The 22,324-nt window shown below is 43.6% G+C and overlaps 1 protein-coding gene across 5 annotated transcripts in view; it reads right to left on the reverse strand.

Annotated features, from left to right (window-relative positions):
* The window catches only part of LOC147604983 (dynein regulatory complex subunit 7-like), a 321,324-nt gene that overhangs the window by 180,014 nt on the left and 118,986 nt on the right, over positions 1-22,324 (reverse strand). For all 5 annotated transcript variants that reach the window (XM_086794267.1, XM_086794266.1, XM_086794269.1 and 2 more), the window contains one exon: positions 19,695-19,859. In XM_086794267.1, the coding sequence (XP_086650393.1) occupies positions 19,695-19,859 (165 nt within the window). The remainder of the gene's footprint in view (positions 1-19,694; positions 19,860-22,324) is intronic.

Genomic DNA, 22,324 nt, shown 5'->3' on the forward strand with positions numbered 1-22,324 from the left:
AAGGCGACGAAGCTGGCCAATGCAGCCCTTAAGAAAAATCTAGCACGAAGCGATAAACCAAGCCGTGGCTAGCAAAACTTGGTTAACCACCAAAGCTCTAGAGGCCAAGTCGAGCTTCCTCCTACTCCATTGATGAAGTTTGCTTTTAATGCTTAAGAGCACTGGAGAAAACTGTTGTCAAAATCAAGCAAAAGAATAGCAAGAGGCTACTGACTAGACTTTGCCCACTCGACAGCTTCCCAGAAAGAAAAGATGTTATCAAATATACTCCTTCCTTGGAGGAACCCATTCTGTGTAATATGGATAGTCCTTTGGAGAATCAGCTGCAACCTTATACTCAAGGCTTTAGCTAAGATTTTATATGCAAATCCATGGAGGGTCATGGGCCTCCATTGCTTGATGTCACTCGTCCCCACTATTGGGGATAAGGTGAATCAGCCCCTCCGTGAGATATGGCGGCATCATACCCGACAACCACATTTCCTGAAGGGCAACAATGATAGCATCTCCAATATGATCCCAAAAAAGAATAATGAAAGAGAGAGAAAGACCATCATCCCCTCAGCATGAACCACTGGAAAGAGCATGCAGTGCGTGAAGGAATTCATCCTTCGATAAAGGGGCATCCAGGGAAGAACACATAGCATCTGTGATGAGCCTGGACATGCACTCCCAAACTTTCTGTCGTGCCACGTCTCTCTTAGGAGAGGGCGCCTCTGCAGTCAACAAAGACCCATAAAAATCTGAAGCAATACCCCTCACCTTATCAGACCCAATCTGAACCTCACCCTCTGAATCTTGCAAGTACCTCACAGAATCCCTGCTATGGGAAGGCCTGTGTGCTGAGGAAAACTCTTTGTTGCATCTACCACACATCTAAGTCCAAAAAGCCTCGTTCGCATGAAACGGGAACTCAGCCCTCCTATCCATGGCCAACTGCAGGTCTGCTCTAACTGTGGTCAAGAGGTCTGTAATCCAAGACGCATGTGGATGCTTTTCATGTTCCCTCTGAAGAGCAACAATCCTATTCCTAATAGCTCTCTCCTTGTCCAGAGCCTCCTTCTTCTTGGACAAGGCAGTGCTATGATAATGATGGCTGGTCCTCTCAAGAGCCAGCGCAATATTATGACGAGGATCGAACCGTCACAAGATCTCCATCTCTCTCTGATCTCAAGGGGGATGTCAGCATCTAGATGAAGAGAGTCAGGGATACGGACAAGGGGAGAGGACAAGCGAGCCCCAGGCTCCCTGAGACACAAAACCACGGGGCAATGATCGGATTTGGTGGTTCCACGCATAATAGCAATGGTGCCTCCTCTGTCCAAGGACCAATCATGCACATGAAATCTGTCCAGACGTGCAAAGATGCTCTCATCCCCGCTTCTGCGGTTATGCCAAGAGAAAGATAAGGAGTTTGGCCTTCTCTGGAAGTCATCCTCAGTCCAGCAATCCCTGCCAAAAAAAGAAAGCGTGAACCTCTCCCATGAGGCTTGCTCCAAAGAGTGTAAACCCCCTTCGCGTCCACCCTTCTTGTCAGAAGGTTGCTCAACCATATTAAGATCTCCTCCCACTATCCAATGATCAACCTAGGGAATGACATTAGTAATGGTGTCCCAAAACGCCACCCTTTCACCTCTCACGTTAGGTGCATAGATATTCAAGATTCCCAATTTCTGACCCTCATGCATGATCAAGATCCACTGCGCTCTAGCAGGGATGATAACACCGTGCCCAATAACATGAGGCATAACAGATGCTGCCATTGAAATGCAAACACCCCCTCTAGTCCCAACTGTCGAGGACCAGAAGGTGTGGCCAGAAAGCATCTTACCAGTTTTGCCACACTGAGATCTATCCAATTTGTGTTCCTGCAACAAAAGTACATCCATAGACCCTCCTGTAAAAACAGCTCGGTGAAGCTGGTCCTTCAGAAGGCACTTCCTACCACGGGAAGGCCCTGAACATTCCATGAGATTATTCTCATAGAAGAGAAGAGGGTTTGACCCGCTGTCGTGAAGTGTGCGGTACAGCCAGGAAAGTACGAAACTTCTAGCTGTGAGAGTGAATGTCAAATCCAACAAGGAATTTCACGCACAAATTTTTCCAAGGAGTATTGAACATCATTATTTCCAATGACAAATACATGTGTCAACTTGCCTCAATACATCCTTGAAATCATCCAGATGATTGCACAGAATTGCATGAAATCCTTTGAACCATTCACATGTGTACATAGCAAAGCTTTCCAATTTTTCCAATATTCATGTAGCCAGCTACATCCATTACATCCAGTGCCCTCAAAACCTTTATTTTGAGATGTATTTTTTATCACCTGAAAACCTGCCTTAATGTCCTAACATCTCACAAGCAAAATATAGCATTTGGCATAGCTTTGACATACTCATAATTTCCAAAATCCATATGAGAAGAAAGTAAGGCAAATTACCCTCAACTTCAATGCATTTTTCACAATTCTCCGAGCTCCAAATTCCTTAGCTTTTTCCCCAAAATCCTTCTATTCATTTCCAAACTTCTTTTGATGTATGGTTTAAACGATTCTCTCAATTCATATGGAATGAGAGTAACTTTTAAAGAAAATAAAATTAACAAAACACTTAACTGTGATTTACAAGCGTAGATCTCTTTATTCGCTTCACCAACCACAAGCTATACGCCGGTTATACGAAAGTGAAAAATCTGGAGCAGCATCGCTGTGTATTGTTCTTCCAAAATAGATTTTCCCAGAATTATATCATTATGTAGTACTAGAATTACTCTCTAATTCTAGCACCTACAAAGCATAAGCAGTTAATATATTCAAAAGATTAAATGCTCTGGTAGAATTGACGCTGATCTTCGACGCTGCATAAATCCCTTTCACTCTCTGCCATCGCCGTCTCTCTCCGGTCGTTTTCTCCCTTTCCCGCGGCGATCTCGGTGCCCATACCCACCTTTTTCCCACTATTAATGCGGGAGTTTCCATTACAAAGGCTGCGCTACCAAGCTCCAGAAAATTCTAAATAAATGAATTATTTTCCCTTTTCCACGTATGCTACTAGCCACGTATTGCTAGTGGCATTAAACCTTAGCATTAAGGTAGCAAGGCATAACCACAAGATTCCCAAAGCATTAGCACCTCTACGAAAACATGCTTACTAGCTCCATGTTTCCTATCTCCACTCTCCGCATTAGATATACATAAGATACATATGCTTCTACATGTTGATCCATGAAGTCCAAGTGCAGTTTTCTATCTCCACATTTCCCCAACATTCAATGAACTCTTCGGCACTGTGATACCTTCATAGTTTATAAATCATCATATCGGCCCATGTGATTTATAGAATCCCCAATTGCCCATTCAAGTATTTCTTCATGCCTTCATAAATGCATTCCTTTGTGCATTGGTATGCCTTCATGCCATCATATATATCTGGATGCTTCTAACTTGCCCATGAGCTCTGAGTAACAGCAAAAACATCATCCTCCATACTCATATACAAAAAACTCCTAAATCTGACTCAGCCTTAGCTTGTCTTATTGAACCTCATATACAATATGAACATATGTACATGGCATCATATAATGACTCGTCATGGCACTTAACCCCATGCATCTGGATGTGTATTTGACGGCCTCACATGCACGGTTTCATATCATAAACGTGCCATGGCACGACATCCACCCCCTCTAAATCTGCACATCCTCTGGTATGTGCCAAATCATCATCAAGATCTACATATAGCTGGATGTCATTTTCATCTTCTGCATTGTCAGGAAAATCATCCTCTTCCTCTTCAACCATATCCATACTACCACTGTCAAGCCTCTCATCCTGAATCTCTTGTGAATCAAAAGGATCACCATCATGCCTTCTTTTAAATATCTTGATTCTTTTGCCAGCCACAAGATTCTTTACTTCTGTTCCATCAAGCTCACACAGAGTATACGTGGCATTTCCATGAACATGCCTGACAATGTAAGGGCCAAACCATCTTTTTGCAAATTTTCTTTGAACAGTGAATTGGTTGTCAAGGCTACTATCATACATTAGAACCCAATCACCTTCTTCAATAGGTTTTGGCCGGAGTCTGTGTCTACTATCAAATCTTTCTTTATTTTTCAACCTTGCATCTTTCAGGCGAGCTTTAGCAAGCTCTACATCTTCAGGCCTCCTCTCCAACTGTCTTATTCGCAATGCAAGGAGGTCATCTCTGCTCAATCCTTCCACCCAGGGCAATACATTCCAAGTTAGAATTACTTCTTCAACTGGCATCACCGGCTTCTGACCATACATTAATTCTGCAGGCATGTATCCTGTCACTGAGCTATGAGTTGTACGGTCAGCCCACAAGGCATATGGTAGCAGCTTTAGCCACTCTCTCATCCTTTCTCTGCATGCCTTAGCCAAAGCTTTAATGATTGGAGGATGTCCTCGCTCACTTTTCCCATTGCCCTCAGGATTGTAAGCACATGTTAGAGACAGTTTGATACCAATTCTAGAGAAGAATTCCTTTGCTTCTCCAACATCTAGCTCACCTCTATCAGCTGTTATTTTCCCAACACAACCATATCGGCAGATCACATCTTCCAAGAGAAATTTGCATACTGTTTCCCTACTCTTTGTTCTAAGAGCACGCCCTTCTACCTGGTTTGTCAAATCTTCTCTTGCAAGTGCTATATACCGCATCTACCAAATTCCCAAAGGCATTGTAACTAGATCCACTACCCATTTGTAGTGCATGGCAGGTGGGTAGGTTGGTTGCAAGCCATCACGATGCCTCACATTTGAGTACATTTGGCATACTATGCATGTTTCCACATATTGGGAAATATCCTTGTACATTCCTCTCCACCAATATTTCTCCTTTATTTTGGTAAAGGTGGCCCACACACTTCTATGCCCAGCCCAGAGACTCTCATGGAATTCTTTCACAAGCTTTCCTTGAGTCTCTTTATCACATATGACTCTCTGTGGCATAGCATTCCTCTGTTTAGGATGCTTCCAGAGATACCCATCCTTTAGAAAGTAACCATATGCTTTTCTGCGGATCCTCTTGAATTCTGAGTCAGACCAATTTTCTTGCCTTGATAGAGTGCTCAAATATTGACCAATAAGCAACCAATCTCCTTCATATATTTCCTCAATAAAAGACTCAAGTGCATTTGATAGACAAATATGATCCCCCTTTGCATATGCTGTAGTATAGAACTTTGTACCCACATCATCAATGTCACTAATCATCTCTTTCTCATCTTCATACCTGGCTCGTGATAGCATATCTGCAACTGGATTATCTTTTCCCGCAATATGCTCAAACTCAGGATTTAGTGACTTGATATAAGCAATCCACCTAAGCATAGCAATATCTGGAGTGGTACAACTTGCTATCATCCCAAGAAGTGGCAAGCAATCAGTCTCCACAAGTACAGATGCCCCAATAAGATATTCTTTTTCACATTTTAGAGCAGTGACTATCCCCCATAATTCTCTCTTGATCTGTGGATACTTTCGCTGCCGAAAGCTTAATACCTTTGCTCCAAATCTAATTACATACCTATGATCACCCTCATCATCTTGCCCTACTGCCCATCCTATCCCAGTAGGACTAGTATCAACTGTAACAATCACAGGCCTGCCACACTCATAATCTGCCTTTCTCAAAATGGGTGATGATTGGAGCAAATATTTCAGCTTCCGCATAGCTTTAATATGTACTGCACTCCACAAAAATTTTTGATTTTTCCTCAAAAGCTGATAAAGAGGATCTGCTACATGTGCATAATGTGGGATCCAAATAACATAAAAGACACATGCTCCAAGAAATCTCCTCAGCTCTGTAACATTAATGCATGTCTCTTTCATTCTTTGTATTGCATCTATTTTGGCTGGACAAGGACGGCGTCCACTAGTACTACAAAGATGTCCCACTATTAGCATTTCACCAACCCCAAACACTGATTTCTGCCCAGATAAAGTAAGATTCACTTCTTCAAGCCTGGATAGAATCATGTCACAATCCTTTATATGATTTGCCACAAACTTGCGGCACCCTTTTGAATCCAAATCCCCATCTTTGTCTTTCTCATCACAGCCCTTTATTGGCACATCATCCAAAAATGGCATAGTTTTTTGTGGTATGAAGTCCCGTAAGACTTTGTTCATTCCATTCATCATATGTGCCACTGAGTTAGTGGCTCCCTGTGGTAAGGTACACATCCTTACTAATCCCAAAGGAGTTCTCATTGTGGTCAAGTCCCTGCTTTGTATATCCAGCTGGAACTGATCATATCCCGAATACAAATCACCCATAGAATATATAGCTTTCCCTGCAAATGCTTCTGCAAACTCATCCACAATTGGACCTGCTCCCACATTCCTAATTGTGACTTTGTTTACAGGTTGCATGTCTTGAATAAAGCGCAATGTCCCATTTTTCTTTGGTACAGTAAACCATCTGTTGGAATATGGGGCACATGAAGGCTCCAAGATTCCCATCCTGATCTTTTCCTTTAGTAATTCCATCAACTTTGGCAAGAGAGCCTTTGGCACTGGAATTGGCCGCAGGTTCCAGGGCACATGTGGAACAGTAAAGATCACCATTGGTGCTGTTACACTTGGATCAACACAACCTATCTCATGCGGCTGAAAGGCAAAAGCTTTCCCATGTTTTACAAGCATCTCCTCAAAGCATTTCCTTTCAACTGGCAACAGAAAATCCTTCTCACCAATCTTCAGCTCTTTCAGAGTTTCTTGAGTAAATTTATGCCCAATTTTCTTCGGATCTCTAAGATTTGGCTGCATAGAAGCTTCATCTATCTTCTCCTTGCTTCCTGGTGGCAAGGGCAAGGCAACTGGTTTCACCTTCTTTGCAACCGTTTTGTACTTTGTATCAACATGAGCATCCGTCTCACAATTCATGTTTTTACATTCCACCCCCTCAAATTCCTGGATTATATCATGCATCTCCACAGATGACACCTTTATCATTTCATTTCCACCCTGTAAGCATGCTCTTCCCATATCAAAAAGCACATCCATAGTATCTATAAATGACACCTCATCAAGCACCCCTGAAATAATCTCATTCTTCTCCAAAAGACCACACTGCTCAAAACTTTTTTGTTCATTTTGTATATGTTTTTGCATGCCACGCTTTAAATCCTTGCTTTTTACAAAAACCAGTGACCCATAGCTGGAGAATCCCTGAAAATTTGCTGAAAAACTATTTACATTGGTTGAGTCCTGCGAGAACTCATTTCCCCTTGTACCATTGGAATCCCGCTTTACAATGGCACCTGGCCAAAATCCCTCATCTCCCTGTAATTCATAAACTCTCTGTTTATCTTCGGGAGCGACTGTGCCCTAAGAGATTCACGATTCCTTTCATGATTAATGCAAACTGTCAAAAACTGAACAGCTTTTTTGCCATCTTTACTCCTTATTCTTGCATAAGCTGAACCATCATCCAAAACCTTTGTTTCCATCCTTACAGCTGTAATGTAGGGTTGCCCAAGAATGAGGGGATACGATGACATCTCCTGAACAAAGAAATTCTGATCATCCTTCACATCCCCTATAGTTACCCTTACATTTGGACATGCTGCATAAAGCTCTCCAGATGAATTATTAGCTGCTTTAATCATCCACCCATGATCCACATCCATTGGCCACTTACATTTGTTGTAGAGATTTTTAGCCATAAGATTTATTTCAGACCCATGATCAATTAGAGCGACATATGGCTCTTCCAAATCACCTATCTTGACAAGGGTTTCAGTGGTTGCTCTTGCCCAATGACTCCTGGAGTAATGACTCTTTGTAAGAACTTCTTTTTCATCATCCTCTTCCACAAAACGCACTTGTCGTGCCCCATCAGCAGAGTGATTACATTCCACCACATTTTCTCTCTCTTCCTTTTTCTGTACCTGTACACCATGAGTCTTGGAAGTGCTTGCTTCCCCTTGTGATGGAATAGATTCAATTATGGACTGCCTTTTTCTTCGTATAATATCAATTATCTCATCATGAAATTCTTTCTTTGCAATCCCCAAGACTTCCCCTAGTGTGAATTCCACCCTGCTGTTTAGAATTCTCTCTTCAAGCACCTTTTTGAGATCTGTTGCAACTTCAATATCAGATTGAAGCTTGTAGAGTAGACTTTTCCCTTTACCCTTCTCCTTCATTTTTGCTGGCACTTCTTCCATTGAAACATCATGTGGAAGTCTGCTATGCTGTGGAGGCATATGTGATGGCCCAGGATCCTTCTTTTCACTTCCACGTGTAACTCTTTTTGATGGCCCTCCTTCCTCATTTTCCCTTTTACGTTTCTCCTCTACCTGTGCCTCATTATTTTGGCATTTAGCAATATAGGCATGAATGGATAAAGAATCCACAGGCTCCTCCCAGCCAGTCTCAAGACATATACAATCACCTGCCTCATGCAAAGCTTGCTTTGACACTTTCTTTGATGCAATTAATTCCATTGTTGACGGCCAAAAATTCTCATTCTCATAATCCTCATCATTCTCAAATTCCTGCTTTTGTTGACCAACCTTTAATCCATAGGTTGCTGCCTCAACCATAGAAATGGCATGACTAGCAGCCATATCCTCTACCAGCTTTTTCATCCCTCCTTTCCCAAAGTTTGTACTCAATGGAAGACCAGTCTCTGTTAGATGGATTTTCCCATCTTTGAAGAACACAAGTTGATTTTTAAGAGCTTCTTTATAGCTGGTACAATCCTTCTTTGCATGCTCTGGGTCATCACACCATATGCATCTATATGTAAACCCTTCTTTGATTTGAGGCCTTTGCATAGAAGCCTGCCCCAATGGTAGACCTTTTTCTTCGATCCTGGACATCTTCAATTTTAAATCACGCATACCCTTGATAAGCTCATCCATCGGCCCATCTATCTTAGGAATTGTGGCAGCTGGCTTGGATAAATTCTCAGGGGTAACAGCAGCTATGGGGGTTGCAGAGCCCATCACCATTTTATCCCTCCTCCGCTGCCGCTTTGCTAACATAGTGACTGCATCCTCAACATCATTCCAATCACTCTTTAATCCTTGCTCTGTATTTTTATCCTCAAGGAGGATTTCCAATTTCTCCTGGAGATCTTTCCCAGCTGCTTGCAAAAAGAGCTCTGTCTTTTCTCTGTCCAAAGTTGCACGCTCTATTCTTGACAACTGGGCATAACGCTTCTCAAACTCCCTTAGCAATTCTGTGGCAGAAATTCCCATTTTAGGTTTTGTGACCCATTCCAAAAAAGTTCGTTTGGTCACTCGCTCAGAATCCTCCATGAAGTATTCATCCTTTAAAGCAAGTTTGAATTCTTCCCAATTTCTGCCACCCTGTGCTGTCTGCAATCCTTTTATGCGCTCTCTTATTTCAGGAACGCATACCAACTCGAAACTTCGAACCATATCCTCCTCAGTCACCCTGTTTAGCTCCATCTCCTTTATATAATTGCGCAGATACTTTGTAATGTCCTTCCCATCAAATTGATCCACCTTTTTCACAATTAATTGTAAGGCTTTGGTCGTGGAAATCTGTCCCCTCTCAGCAGCTTGTTGCTGTTGCATGTACATGGAAAACATTTGGAACATCTGCATAACTCCGGGGTCAAAATGAACCCCCTGGCCCTCAGAATTCTCAGCCATAGCTTCCCTGTATATTTCACCACACTCTCACCCCAGCAGTTTCACGTCGGGTTCACCAAAAAGCTGTCGTGAAGTGTGCGGTACAGCCAGGAAAGTACGAAACTTCTAGCTGTGAGAGTGAATGTCAAATCCAACAAGGAATTTCACGCACAAATTTTTCCAAGGAGTATTGAACATCATTATTTCCAATGACAAATACATGTGTCAACTTGCCTCAATACATCCTTGAAATCATCCAGATGATTGCACAGAATTGCATGAAATCCTTTGAACCATTCACATGTGTACATAGCAAAGCTTTCCAATTTTTCCAATATTCATGTAGCCAGCTACATCCATTACATCCAGTGCCCTCAAAACCTTTATTTTGAGATGTATTTTTTATCACCTGAAAACCTGCCTTAATGTCCTAACATCTCACAAGCAAAATATAGCATTTGGCATAGCTTTGACATACTCATAATTTCCAAAATCCATATGAGAAGAAAGTAAGGCAAATTACCCTCAACTTCAATGCATTTTTCACAATTCTCCGAGCTCCAAATTCCTTAGCTTTTTCCCCAAAATCCTTCTATTCATTTCCAAACTTCTTTTGATGTATGGTTTAAACGATTCTCTCAATTCATATGGAATGAGAGTAACTTTTAAAGAAAATAAAATTAACAAAACACTTAACTGTGATTTACAAGCGTAGATCTCTTTATTCGCTTCACCAACCACAAGCTATACGCCGGTTATACGAAAGTGAAAAATCTGGAGCAGCATCGCTGTGTATTGTTCTTCCAAAATAGATTTTCCCAGAATTATATCATTATGTAGTACTAGAATTACTCTCTAATTCTAGCACCTACAAAGCATAAGCAGTTAATATATTCAAAAGATTAAATGCTCTGGTAGAATTGACGCTGATCTTCGACGCTGCATAAATCCCTTTCACTCTCTGCCATCGCCGTCTCTCTCCGGTCGTTTTCTCCCTTTCCCGCGGCGATCTCGGTGCCCATACCCACCTTTTTCCCACTATTAATGCGGGAGTTTCCATTACAAAGGCTGCGCTACCAAGCTCCAGAAAATTCTAAATAAATGAATTATTTTCCCTTTTCCACGTATGCTACTAGCCACGTATTGCTAGTAGCATTAAACCTTAACATTAAGGTAGCAAGGCATAACCACAAGATTCCCAAAGCATTAGCACCTCTATGAAAACATGCTTACTAGCTCCATGTTTCCTATCTCCACTCTCCGCATTAGATATACATAAGATACATATGCTTCTACATGTTGATCCATGAAGTCCAAGTGCAGTTTTCTATCTCCACATTTCCCCAACATTCAATGAACTCTTCGGCACTGTGATACCTTCATAGTTTATAAATCATCATATCGGCCCATGTGATTTATAGAATCCCCAATTGCCCATTCAAGTATTTCTTCATGCCTTCATAAATGCATTCCTTTGTGCATTGGTATGCCTTCATGCCATCATATATATCTGGATGCTTCTAACTTGCCCATGAGCTCTGAGTAACAGCAAAAACATCATCCTCCATACTCATATACAAAAAACTCCTAAATCTGACTCAGCCTTAGCTTGTCTTATTGAACCTCATATACAATATGAACATATGTACATGGCATCATATAATGACTCGTCATGGCACTTAACCCCATGCATCTGGATGTGTATTTGACGGCCTCACATGCACGGTTTCATATCATAAACGTGCCATGGCACGACACCGCGATCTGAAAAGACGATGGGCAGCCTGAGGACGCCTCTCATAATGCTGGAGGACGGGATAATCCATGGGGAAAAGTCCACTGACATGCCCTTGTCCGAGACCCTACACAGTACCTGCATATGTACAAGAAACCTGTTCACCCTGCGGGGCATCAAGGGCAATGGCATCATGCTGAAAATCCTACAATACATGATCCCCACTACGCTGAACATCCTGCATATCGCCCCCTCCAAGTAGAAAGGACTCAACAAAATCATCCTGATCTAAGATATCATCTCTCTGCAAAGATGCATCAGCTGACACATCCCTCTCACCAGAAACATCATCTATCTGTACATGATCCGAGGAGGCCTTCCCATCAATCGCACAAGGGAGGCGGGCATGAGAGACAACTCGCCATACCTAGCGGACTGAAGGACGGGAAGGAACCAAGGGAGGTGGCGTCTGAGAAGCACGCTTACGAGGCCACCTGCGACCCCGAGCCCGAGGGCAATCTCGAGCAAAATGACTGTTGGTGACAAACCCGGCACTGATCGGGTTTACCTGCAATCTCCATACGTTGCTTCAAAGGGCCACAAGGGCCCGGAAGCAAAACATAGTCCTCAAAGAACTCAATGTCACGGGCAAGAACCTGTTATGAAAAATGGGGAAGAGACAAAGATGAAAAATGGGGAAGAGACAAAGATAAAACTGAAACTGAAATGAGAGCATAACTAGAAGGAAACACAAACCATAGACATACCTTGAGATGAGTGTAGACAAGACACAAGATTGATACTTTCATTGATGTGACACCCACAATATATAGGTGAGAAGTACAAGATTGAGTAGACTCACTTATGGGATAAATTATAGAGGTACCACATGGCACTAGACTCAAGACACAAAGACTCAACTGAAACTAGACTAGAGAAATAATACACCTAGTGTGCACTTATTTCCAACACCCTCCTTAAGTGGACACTAGGAGGAAGACAAAAAGACAAGACTATGACATGACAAAAGATAAGACCAAGACAGAGAGACTAGACAAGGATTGAGAGACAAGCTAGAAGACAAGATGGACAAGACTAGAAGACAGACATAAAGACTGATAGACTGAGAGACAAGACATGAGAGACAAAAGATCCTGAAACACCCCTCCTCAAGTGATATCCTCATATGGGTCCACAAGGGTAGGGACAAGAGTGGATCATAGACAGACAGAGAGAGAGACAATCAGCCAGTAGAGTGGTCCCACAGAGAGAGAGACTTTCAGATAGACATGAGAGAGACTGACAAATAGAAGATAAATGGGGACATAGACAAAAAATGCCAAGAGAATGTGGGTAGCTAATCCACAAAAGAGAGGTATATAGACTGATAGATAGAGTGTCAAAGACATGTGACAGGATAGACACACAGGATAGACACATAGATAGAGAGACTGACTGATTGTAGATAGATAGAGAGATGGACCTAGATAGATAATCCCTCCTCAAGGGCAATCCTCCTGCTAGAGTGGGTAATGCAAGGGTGCCTCTTGGATAGGGACAGGGACAAGATAAGTCCATGTAGACAAATAGACATGATATTACCCCATGATCTACATCATTGGTGATCAATGGTGGTAGATAGCATGAAAAACATAGATATTTATGAGAGAGATGGGAAGGTCTTACCAGATTTGGCAGTGTCTAATCCCGTACAAGATAGAGAAGTAAATGAAATTCAGAACTGAGATTTTTATTTTTCAAGAGATAGAGAGTAGACTGAAAATAGAACACAGCATACACTTGATTTCTGCTTTGAATTTGCTGCTGCAGGTCTGGCTGGTCCAATGGACAACTAACCCACATGTGAAGATGAAGAGGAAATGGGAAATAACAAAGGGGGAAATGCCTTTTGCACAGATGTTGCAAATCAGGTCCAAAATTAGCATTGGAGTTTGCCTTCACAAAAGGAGGTGTCGAGCTGATGTCGAGAAGACCAGAGATCCAAAAATGACGAGTTGTTGCATGAGTTGAATGTCTAGGAGGTCCACGACTTGAGAAGACATGTTGATGAAGAAGAGAGTGCGGGGGTAGCTGCTGCATGTGCAGTACTAGAGGACAGGCCAGTAAGCTCAAGTAGAGAGGCGGCAGCAAGAAAGAGAAGACGGGCAGTTGTTGGCGCAGATCTGGAGTTGCACGCTGGAGCAGAATCAACAGGCCGAGCAGAGACAAACGGGGCAGGTTGGTATGGCGGCTATGGCTGCAGCAGACTGTGGATAGGCTGAGGGGAGAAGCGGGCAGATCCAGCAGAAAATGGCGGGGCAGATGCAGGAGAAGATGGTGCAGAGAATGGCGCTGCTGACTGATATGACGGGCTGCAGAAGTAACATGCTGGCACGCTGCTCTGATACCATGTTATGAAAAATGGGGAAGAGACAAAGATAAAACTGAAACTGAAATGAGAGCATAACTAGAAGGAAACACAAACCATAGACATACCTTGAGATGAGTGTAGACAAGACACAAGATTGATACTTTTATTGATGTGACACCCACAATATATAGGTGAGAAGTACAAGATTGAGTAGACTCACTTATGGGATAAATTATAGAGGTACCACATGGCACTAGACTCAAGACACAAAGACTCAACTGAAACTAGACTAGAGAAATAATACACCTAGTGTGCACTTATTTCCAACAGAACCATGACCCTGGGGACAGCATCCGCCGAGGCAGTGACCACCTAGGCAGAAGATGTCGGCAAGGCATGGAGGGGAGGCACTTGAAGAACCAGCCCAAAGGCGGACCCGATGGCCTCTAACATAGGCCAATATGTGCAAGGAAGACCTCTGAGAGTAATCGGGAGACGGTTCCGGTCTTCCTCCACAGGGCCAAAATAGCTAGAGTAGGGAAGAAGGATTATCTTCCTCGGGCCCAATGGCAAAAGGGCTGCCCTTCAAAACCTCTAAGGCTGCGTCCTCAGAATCAAAATCCACTTGGAAGAAACCTCTTCCAAGCAACCTAACATCTCAAAAGTGTGAGGCAAGGTCACAGGGGGCAGAGCCGCCAGGACCCAATCCCGAGCCTGGAGACGGGAAAGGTGAGATCCAAAGATTCTAGCAATGAGGGTTTTTTTGGAGTCTTTCTCGATTTCGGCGTAGAGGACCGCGAGCTCGGCTTCGGAAAACACAATGGTTCACCCGGCCGAGGGAGAATGATTAGCCATGATGCTAATCGAAGAAAAAGGCGGACTTGAGCTCGGATGAGGAGCAATCCAAACCAAGGGGAAGAGGCAGGCAAGGAGGCGGAGGAAAGGAAGGGAGGATGGAAAAAAAAACAAAGAAAGAAAAAAGTGTTGGACACACAGGCGAAGAAGGGTTGGGGGGGGGGGGGGGGGGGGAAGGAAGAAAAAGGAACAGGGCTGGACAAAAAGGCAAAGAAGGGTGGGGGAAGGGCAACGCAGCAAAGGCTGCACAGAATGGAGGAGGCGGAGGAAGGAGGGGAGGCGGAGAGAGAAGGGGAGGCGAACAAGGAGAGCAGGAGGGGAAGGGGCGCACACTGGAGACAGCAGCGGGATGAAGCGGGGCGGGCAGAAGCAGGGGCGAACAGCGGAGGAGGAAGGAGGGGGGGCGGAGGAAGGATGGGGGGCGACACAGTCGACAGAGGTGGAGGTTCGGGGAGCTCGCAGGTCATCACGCTATGGCCTACTGCGCTTTACTTAGTGTTGCCCACACCTTCTGAGGGTCAAAACTTTTCACTGCAGATGGTTGCCTGTGCATTGCAAAAATAAAGCCCGTGTTTTTCTATGCCATGGCTATGGAATGCAACATCTTCATGAAAGGTACTTTCTCAAGGCTGGCAGAAGCTAGGTATGAAGTGTTTGGCATAGACTATGTATGAGGGGCATGGAAGATCCGAAGGAGGGAGGTGTTGCTTCCATGACCTTGTCAATGACTACGGCTCCTTCTCCAGAACAGTCAGAGTTGTAGTAGTACAAGAACCTCTCGAGGTTTGTCTATGGGGAGTCCATAGGAGGGGTTGTCACTCTAGTCATCCATAGAGTAGAAGATAGAACCCATGAATGGGAATGGAGCGGTCCTTGTGGCACCCATGTGCAAGATATCTAAGCAGTTGAAAACGCATCCTCTTATCGAGAGCATTTTGATCAAGTTAAGTCACCAACTCACCCTCACCCTTCGACTCGCCTCCTACTCACCCCCTCACTCTCCACCTCACCTCCCCTTGCTCGCCTCCAGATCGCCTCCCCTTCCCTCCGACTCGCCTCATCACTGCTGCTTCCTACACCCGTGCCTCAACATTTTCAAATCAACCCCCGAACCCCCTTTTGTGTTTATTTGGGCTTCCTCCGCATCACTCCTCCATTACTATTTGCACTTCTAGCTAGTCTCCTACCATAGTTGCTTTATTTTGGAGTCATGTGCTCTTTTTTGCCACCATTTTGTAGCTTGCCCTCATCCCATCAAGTGGCTTGGCTTTCTCATTTATGGCATTTTTGTGCCACCATTTTGTACCTCTCTTTGTCCTATCAAATGTAATTTTGTGTGTGTGTGTATTTCTTTAAAGAGAAAAAAGAAAAGAAAAGAAAAAAGTCTCTATTTATTTTATTTTTTTCTCCAACTTGCTCGCCTTCCTTCTTCTTTGAAGCCATTTCTGTTTTTTTTAAATCTCCTCACCAAGTACGGTGAGCACTCTAGTGGTGGACAAACTGTAGCCACCAAGGGTGTCCTGCAATGCATCAGGCCGGACCACCGCACACCATACCACTGTCACATCGTGACACCGTAACAGTGGACTATCCAGAAACAGAGGCGCACCACCAACGGATACATGTGAGTTGCACGCATCAGCATTGAAGGCACCCCATTGGCACGCCAACGGAAATCTTCTGGAGATAGGAGATTCTACCAAAGGCCGCCGCTCCAAGAGCATCTTCCAGAGATAAGGTGTGCCACCGACTCTACCTCATGCTTATATGGTTCTTCGACTCATCCTGAAGGATATCCTTCATCCGACATCCTTTCCATCCTCTATCCTTCATACTACATTGTAGCCTCAGCCTTGGGCGCCATAGTCACTTGTCATTAGCTTGAGCCTATGTGTTGTCCTCTCACTATGGCCTCTGCTCAGTGTGTACGGTACAGTGAAGAGCATGTGACAATGTCTTGGAGTAGTGCAAGGGTTGTTCAGTCGTCCTGTTCCTTTTGCAATCTTGTCATTCTTGTTGTGTTCCGCCCATTCTGTATATTTGTCTATTCGTATGTGCTGTGAGCATCCAAGACTCCGGACATACTGTCCAGAGAAGAACCACCCACTTAGTGTGCCCGGAAACCAACCCAGCTAGGGAAACTCTTTTGAAGATCTACAAAGCTAGATTTGGCTTCTAGGGTGGTGATGGTTAATCAAGCTGTCCTTAACACAACCTGGTTTATTGCGTCCTATTGGTGCTACTCACACTTTTTCATAGGATAGCTCGAGGTTGATCAACAAATTTTGATGGTCCGGATTGGTGTAGCAGACTTGGTTGCCTGGTTCCGGCACGTTAGAAGGTGACATGGTGGTATCACAAGGCTCTAGGTAGTATACCCTCAGGAGTTATCACACGGCTAGGGAGACGTGCGTCTTCTCTACCTCGCCACTCACACGACACTTAGGAGACAGAAAATATAAATATTACCACTGTCACTTGTATCATCCTAGGAAGTTTTCCCTCACCTTGAGGGCTTCCTTTTTAATATAGTAAAGAAAACAGTTATTTTACCCCCAAAAAAAAGGATCAAGGACTATACACACAGTATACACAGTTACAGTGTACTAGTCACACTGAAAATAGAGGATAAGAGTGCACAGTATGAATTGGACCAACAAGACACTCTTATTTCATATCAGTGGAATACACAACAGTCCCTTTTATACATCACACGGCCTAAGATAAGCGGCAGAAAGTGAATACACCCAGTAGATGCTACTGCAGACGGGCTCCAGGTTTCCCTCTTCCTTCGTCACTAGGACCTCATGGAGGACGGCTACCAGGATGCCTTCAACGAGTCATGATTACTTGCCTCATGTCAGAGGGGCTTTCCAAGGGGCTCATTCACTTGATTCTCGAGTGTGGTGACTATTTGGAGATATGACAGTGGCCCCATCACCCTCCTTGGCAGCACCTACAAAATCCTTGCCAAAGCCATTAGCTGCCGCCTGCAGCCTCACCTCCCAAATCTAGCTCATGGCACACAAACAGGCTTCATCCAGGATAGGAGCACCTTGGATAACATCTTCATTCTTTGGGAGGTAAAAACCCACGGCCCGATACCGATGGGAGGAGTTGGCAGTGTTGCTCATGGAGTTTGAGAAAGCCTATGTCAGAGTGAATTGGGCTTTCCTCGAGGTCACCATGCTTCAGATGGGATTCCCGTCCGGATGGATCTGGGGAGTCTTAGTGCTTTATTCCACTATCCAGTCAGGAGCTCATTCAGGGGGGCAAAGGGGAAGGTTCCCAATTAGCAAATCAATCCGTCAGGGGTGCACAATCGCCCCCTTCTTGTTCGTCTTTATTGTTGAGGCTCCGAGAAGTTTCTTGGCCTCCCAAGGGACTAGGTTGCAGGGTCTTCATCTCGTTATCATACCTACTGAAGAGCAATGGTTATGATCATGCACGAGGGTCAAAAGTTGCGCATCTAGGACACATTCAGAGATTTCCTACTCTTAGACCTCATTGGGAGGCTTATGGTATCACACACCTGACATTCATAGAACTTTTTGGAGGAGCTTGTGGCACTCTTATAGAAGGACACAGATATCCTCCTTTATTTGGCATTCTCTTCTTGGTGATCCTGCCACCTACCAGTGGAGATCGGTGTTGGTATTAGCCGAGCATGCCCGAGATGTGCAGGAGCTTCAGAGACGGTTTACCATTGCTTATGAGAGTGCAAGGAAGCACAGAGGATTTGGACTATGATAGCACATCTCCTTGGAAGGATGAGGAAGGATGCTTACATTTCTTTTGGTGTATCACTTGGCTGACATGGTCAAGCCCATAGCTCAAATATGAGGGGAACGTCATGGATCTCATCACTATGATCAGTTAGGGAGTTTCTCAGTGGTGCCGTCTTGAGGACATGCCAGAGTCAGGATACGTCCCCCCAGCACATAGGTTGGACACTGCATGGGAGATTATTGCCAGTCTTGCAGCCGAGACATTTTGAAGGCTAGATGCACCGAGGCCATTGAGGGAAATTTGGTTTATGAGTCACAGTGCATTTGTAGGATTTGGAGTGTTATCATCCACACCCTCATGGCCACTTGGGCCAGAACTAGGGATGCTCAAGGGCTGCGGAGAGAAAGCACGGCCATTTTATGAGAGTGGAATTATGGCATCTTTTTCACTCCCACTCATATGGGAGCTTGTTGGCAGCACAAGGTACCGGACTGGTTAAGATTTCCACCTTGTTTGGTTTGAAATCTCCTTTTTCTATATTTTTTCATAATTAATTGAAGTCTCTTTTCCGGATAAAAAATTGGGCATCTTCAATATTTATGCCCCTAATGTGAGAGGTGAGAGGGTGCCCTTTTGGGACACCATCATGCAATGTGAGAGCGAGTGCCCAGGGGGTGACCACTGAGCATCCTGAAGAGGGGGTTCCAAATCAAAGGCTAGCGAAATCTCTCCTCATCAGAGGTCACGGATAACTCGGCCTCATGAGAGGGCGACATGTCCAGGTGTGCATCTACATGATCCCCCAGGCCATTGGGAAGAAGAGGGAGGGGCGGGGGGGAGGAGGGGATGGATTTCACTAGCTAACAGAAATCATCCACATCCTTGAAAACAAATGGTGGTCCCATGGCATGGACTGAGTCAAAAAAGGAGCTACCGTCCTTTTTTATGAGAACCTGGACTTTTAGTAGTTTTTCCTTTCTTATCTTCCCTTTTTCTTAATATGATTATTTATATGATGCTTTTTTCAGCTTTTCATTTAAATTGCAACATATTCCTTGGATCTAGAAGCTTTGAAAAGGTTTGACGTGCTGTGGCATACCCTAAGAATATATGCAAATTCTCAAAATTCCATGACTTATTCAATATGCCATCATTCTACAAGCATTAGTCTTGGAAAACATTATCAAATGTGCACTATTACTTGCATACAACCTGCATCTATGTTTTTAAAAAAACATTTCACTACTGTGTGCTCTTATATGATTTTTAAGGTTTGAATAGAAACTTCCGAACTTTAGGCTCTCAAATTCTACTACATATTCACGAAGAAACTATGCATAGAGTGTCTGTTTTGCATACCCTGCTCCATGTAAATCCCATAGTATCAAGGGAATGTAAATCCTCGAGCATGAGACTTCCTTTTCCACCATGCAGATAGAACTTGGTCCCTAAGAATGTGGCAGCTGCATTTTGTCGTGGTGCAGGTATTGACCCCTTTGTATTTTGTAGAGTCCATGTCCAAACCTGTACAAAATCTTAAAAACAAATACAGTAAGTCATCCACAGCAGCCTAAATTTTTTGATATATGGGAACTGGGTGTGTAGGTTATGCAAACAGCAAATTTCTGTATTCTATTTTTGTTTTTACTTGGAAAGCTCTGAATAGGAAACAAATAACTGAGAGATTTTATAAGAGTTCATTTCTCCCTACATGCATATTCGTGTAGCATATATCTGCCATAAACTTTTTTTTTTTCTTTCCTAGAAAAGAACCTTCTATTAAGTATGAAAAAATATACATAAGGTCTGAATAGGAAACAAAGAACTAAGAGATTTTATAAGAGTTCATTTCTTCCTACATGCAAATTCGTGTAGCATATATCTGCCATAAAATGTTTTTTTTTTCTTTCTCAGAAAAGAGACTTCTATTAAGTATGAAAAGATATACAAAAGGGAGATTTCAAATCAAACAAAGGGGAAATCTCAACAAATCAAGTGCCTTGTCCTGCCAACAAGGTCCCATATGAGTGGCTTTGAAAAAGATGTCATGATCCCACTCTCTCATAAAGTGGGCGCGCCTTTTCTCCGCAGCCCTCAAAGATTCCTGGATTTTGACCCAAGTGGCTATGAGGGTGTGGATGATATTGTTCAAAAACCTACAAATGCACTGTAAACCAAAGTGTCCTCAATGGCCTTAGTGCATCTAGCCTTCCAAATGTGCCAGGCTGTAAGGCTAGCAATAATCTCCCATGCACTCTCCAACCTTTGTGCCGCTGGGACAGGACCTGAAGACGGCACCCCTGAGCAATTCTGCAACTGACCATGATGAACAGATCCCTGTCATTCCCCTCATACCTCAGTTGTGGGCATGACTGTGTCAACTAAATGATAGCACCAAAAGGAGTGTAAGTATCCCTCCTCATCCTTCCAAGGAGATGTGCCATCTCACTCCAAATCTCTATGCTTCCCTGCACTCCCATAAGCAATGATAGGCTGTCTCTGAAGCTCCTACACATCTCGGGCATGCTAAGCTAACACCAACAACCGATCTCCACTCGTTCATGGCAAGACCACCAAGTAGAGAAAACCGTCATCCTGCAAGAGTGCCACAACCTCCTCCGAAAAGTCCTCTGAATGTCAGGTGTGACACTGTTAGCCTCCCAATGAGGTCTAAGAGTAGGGACTCTTTGAATGTGTCCTAGGACCAAATGCCTAGTATTCCACACACTATAACTAAAGAAAGGTATGCTTTTGATAGTGGCATGGCATGTATTTCAAGAGTTTTCCATTGAAAAGTGTGATGATAATTACAGTGATGTGTATTACTTTTGAAGAAGGTGCAGACAGGGCACATACTGTGAACTCATTGGAAATTTACAGATAGAAGACAAGAAAAAGTCTAATATTGACATAAATATTAACTAGGGAAAGAAATAGCCTCTAGCCATCTTATGCTAGACTTTGAGAAGGCATATCATAGAAATTTCCTTGAAGGAACCCTTAGATGTATGGGATTCTCTTAGGACTGGATTAGAGGTGTTTCATGCTTGTATTAGGATGCTCACAGTAGTGTGCTCGCATATGGTGGTAGAGGTGATCGCTTCCAGATCTCTCATTCTGTATGACAAGGATGACCCTTAGCCCCCACGTTATATATCATTGTTGCCTAGGCTATGAGCATCTTTCTTCGCTCTATTGCTGGAGTTTCTGGTTTGAGTCTGCCCTTGTGTAGTGAGGACGAGCTTACGGACTAATGATACTGCTATGTTCCTCGAGGCCTCACACATATGTTTATGTTCCTTTGGGATTGCATTGGAGGAGTTTTGCCTAGCTGCAAGGGCTCTCATTAATTGCCATAAGTCTGTTGGTTTTTGGATTAGTGACTCGTAAAGAGTCAATTAGGGTGTACAGCTTAGGTTTACTTGGATCGATAGAGGCTGTAATTGCCAGATATTTGGGATGTCAAGTTGGGGTTGACATATCACGTGCACAGCACATTGCACCTGTACTTATGAGCATAAGAAAAAAAACTTCTTCATTGAAGTTCTAGGAGATTGGATCTAGCCTTTAGAGCCTTGGTGGTTAACCAAGTACTACTTGCCTCAGTCTTATTCATTGCCTCATGTTGATGCTTCTATAGATGCATTGGCCATATACAGAGATTGGTCCACAACTTTCTCTAGTCACGTTTGGATGGTACACTAGGGCCAAAGTTTCTTGGGACACTGTTATATGCCCCACACACGAAGAAGCGCTGAATATGTAAATCCGGATATACAGTGCGAAGCATGGCTTTGCAAGTTAGCGGTCAAAGGTTTCCTTCCAAGCACTCAGCCTTGGAAGAATTTCTTTATGTTTCACATTCCTGGTTGTTGTACACCTCGTGATGGTGGAGATTGGATGCTCAGTTCTTCACATTTCATCTTTACCAAGGCAGAGATGGTTGGGCACTAACAATACACCTCCACTTAACTAATGCATGTTGATAG

The sequence above is a fragment of the Cibotium barometz genome, chromosome 60 (genome assembly GCF_041138505.1).
Source record: "Cibotium barometz isolate CiBa-2024 chromosome 60, ASM4113850v1, whole genome shotgun sequence".
Lineage (NCBI taxonomy): Eukaryota > Viridiplantae > Streptophyta > Polypodiopsida > Cyatheales > Cibotiaceae > Cibotium > Cibotium barometz.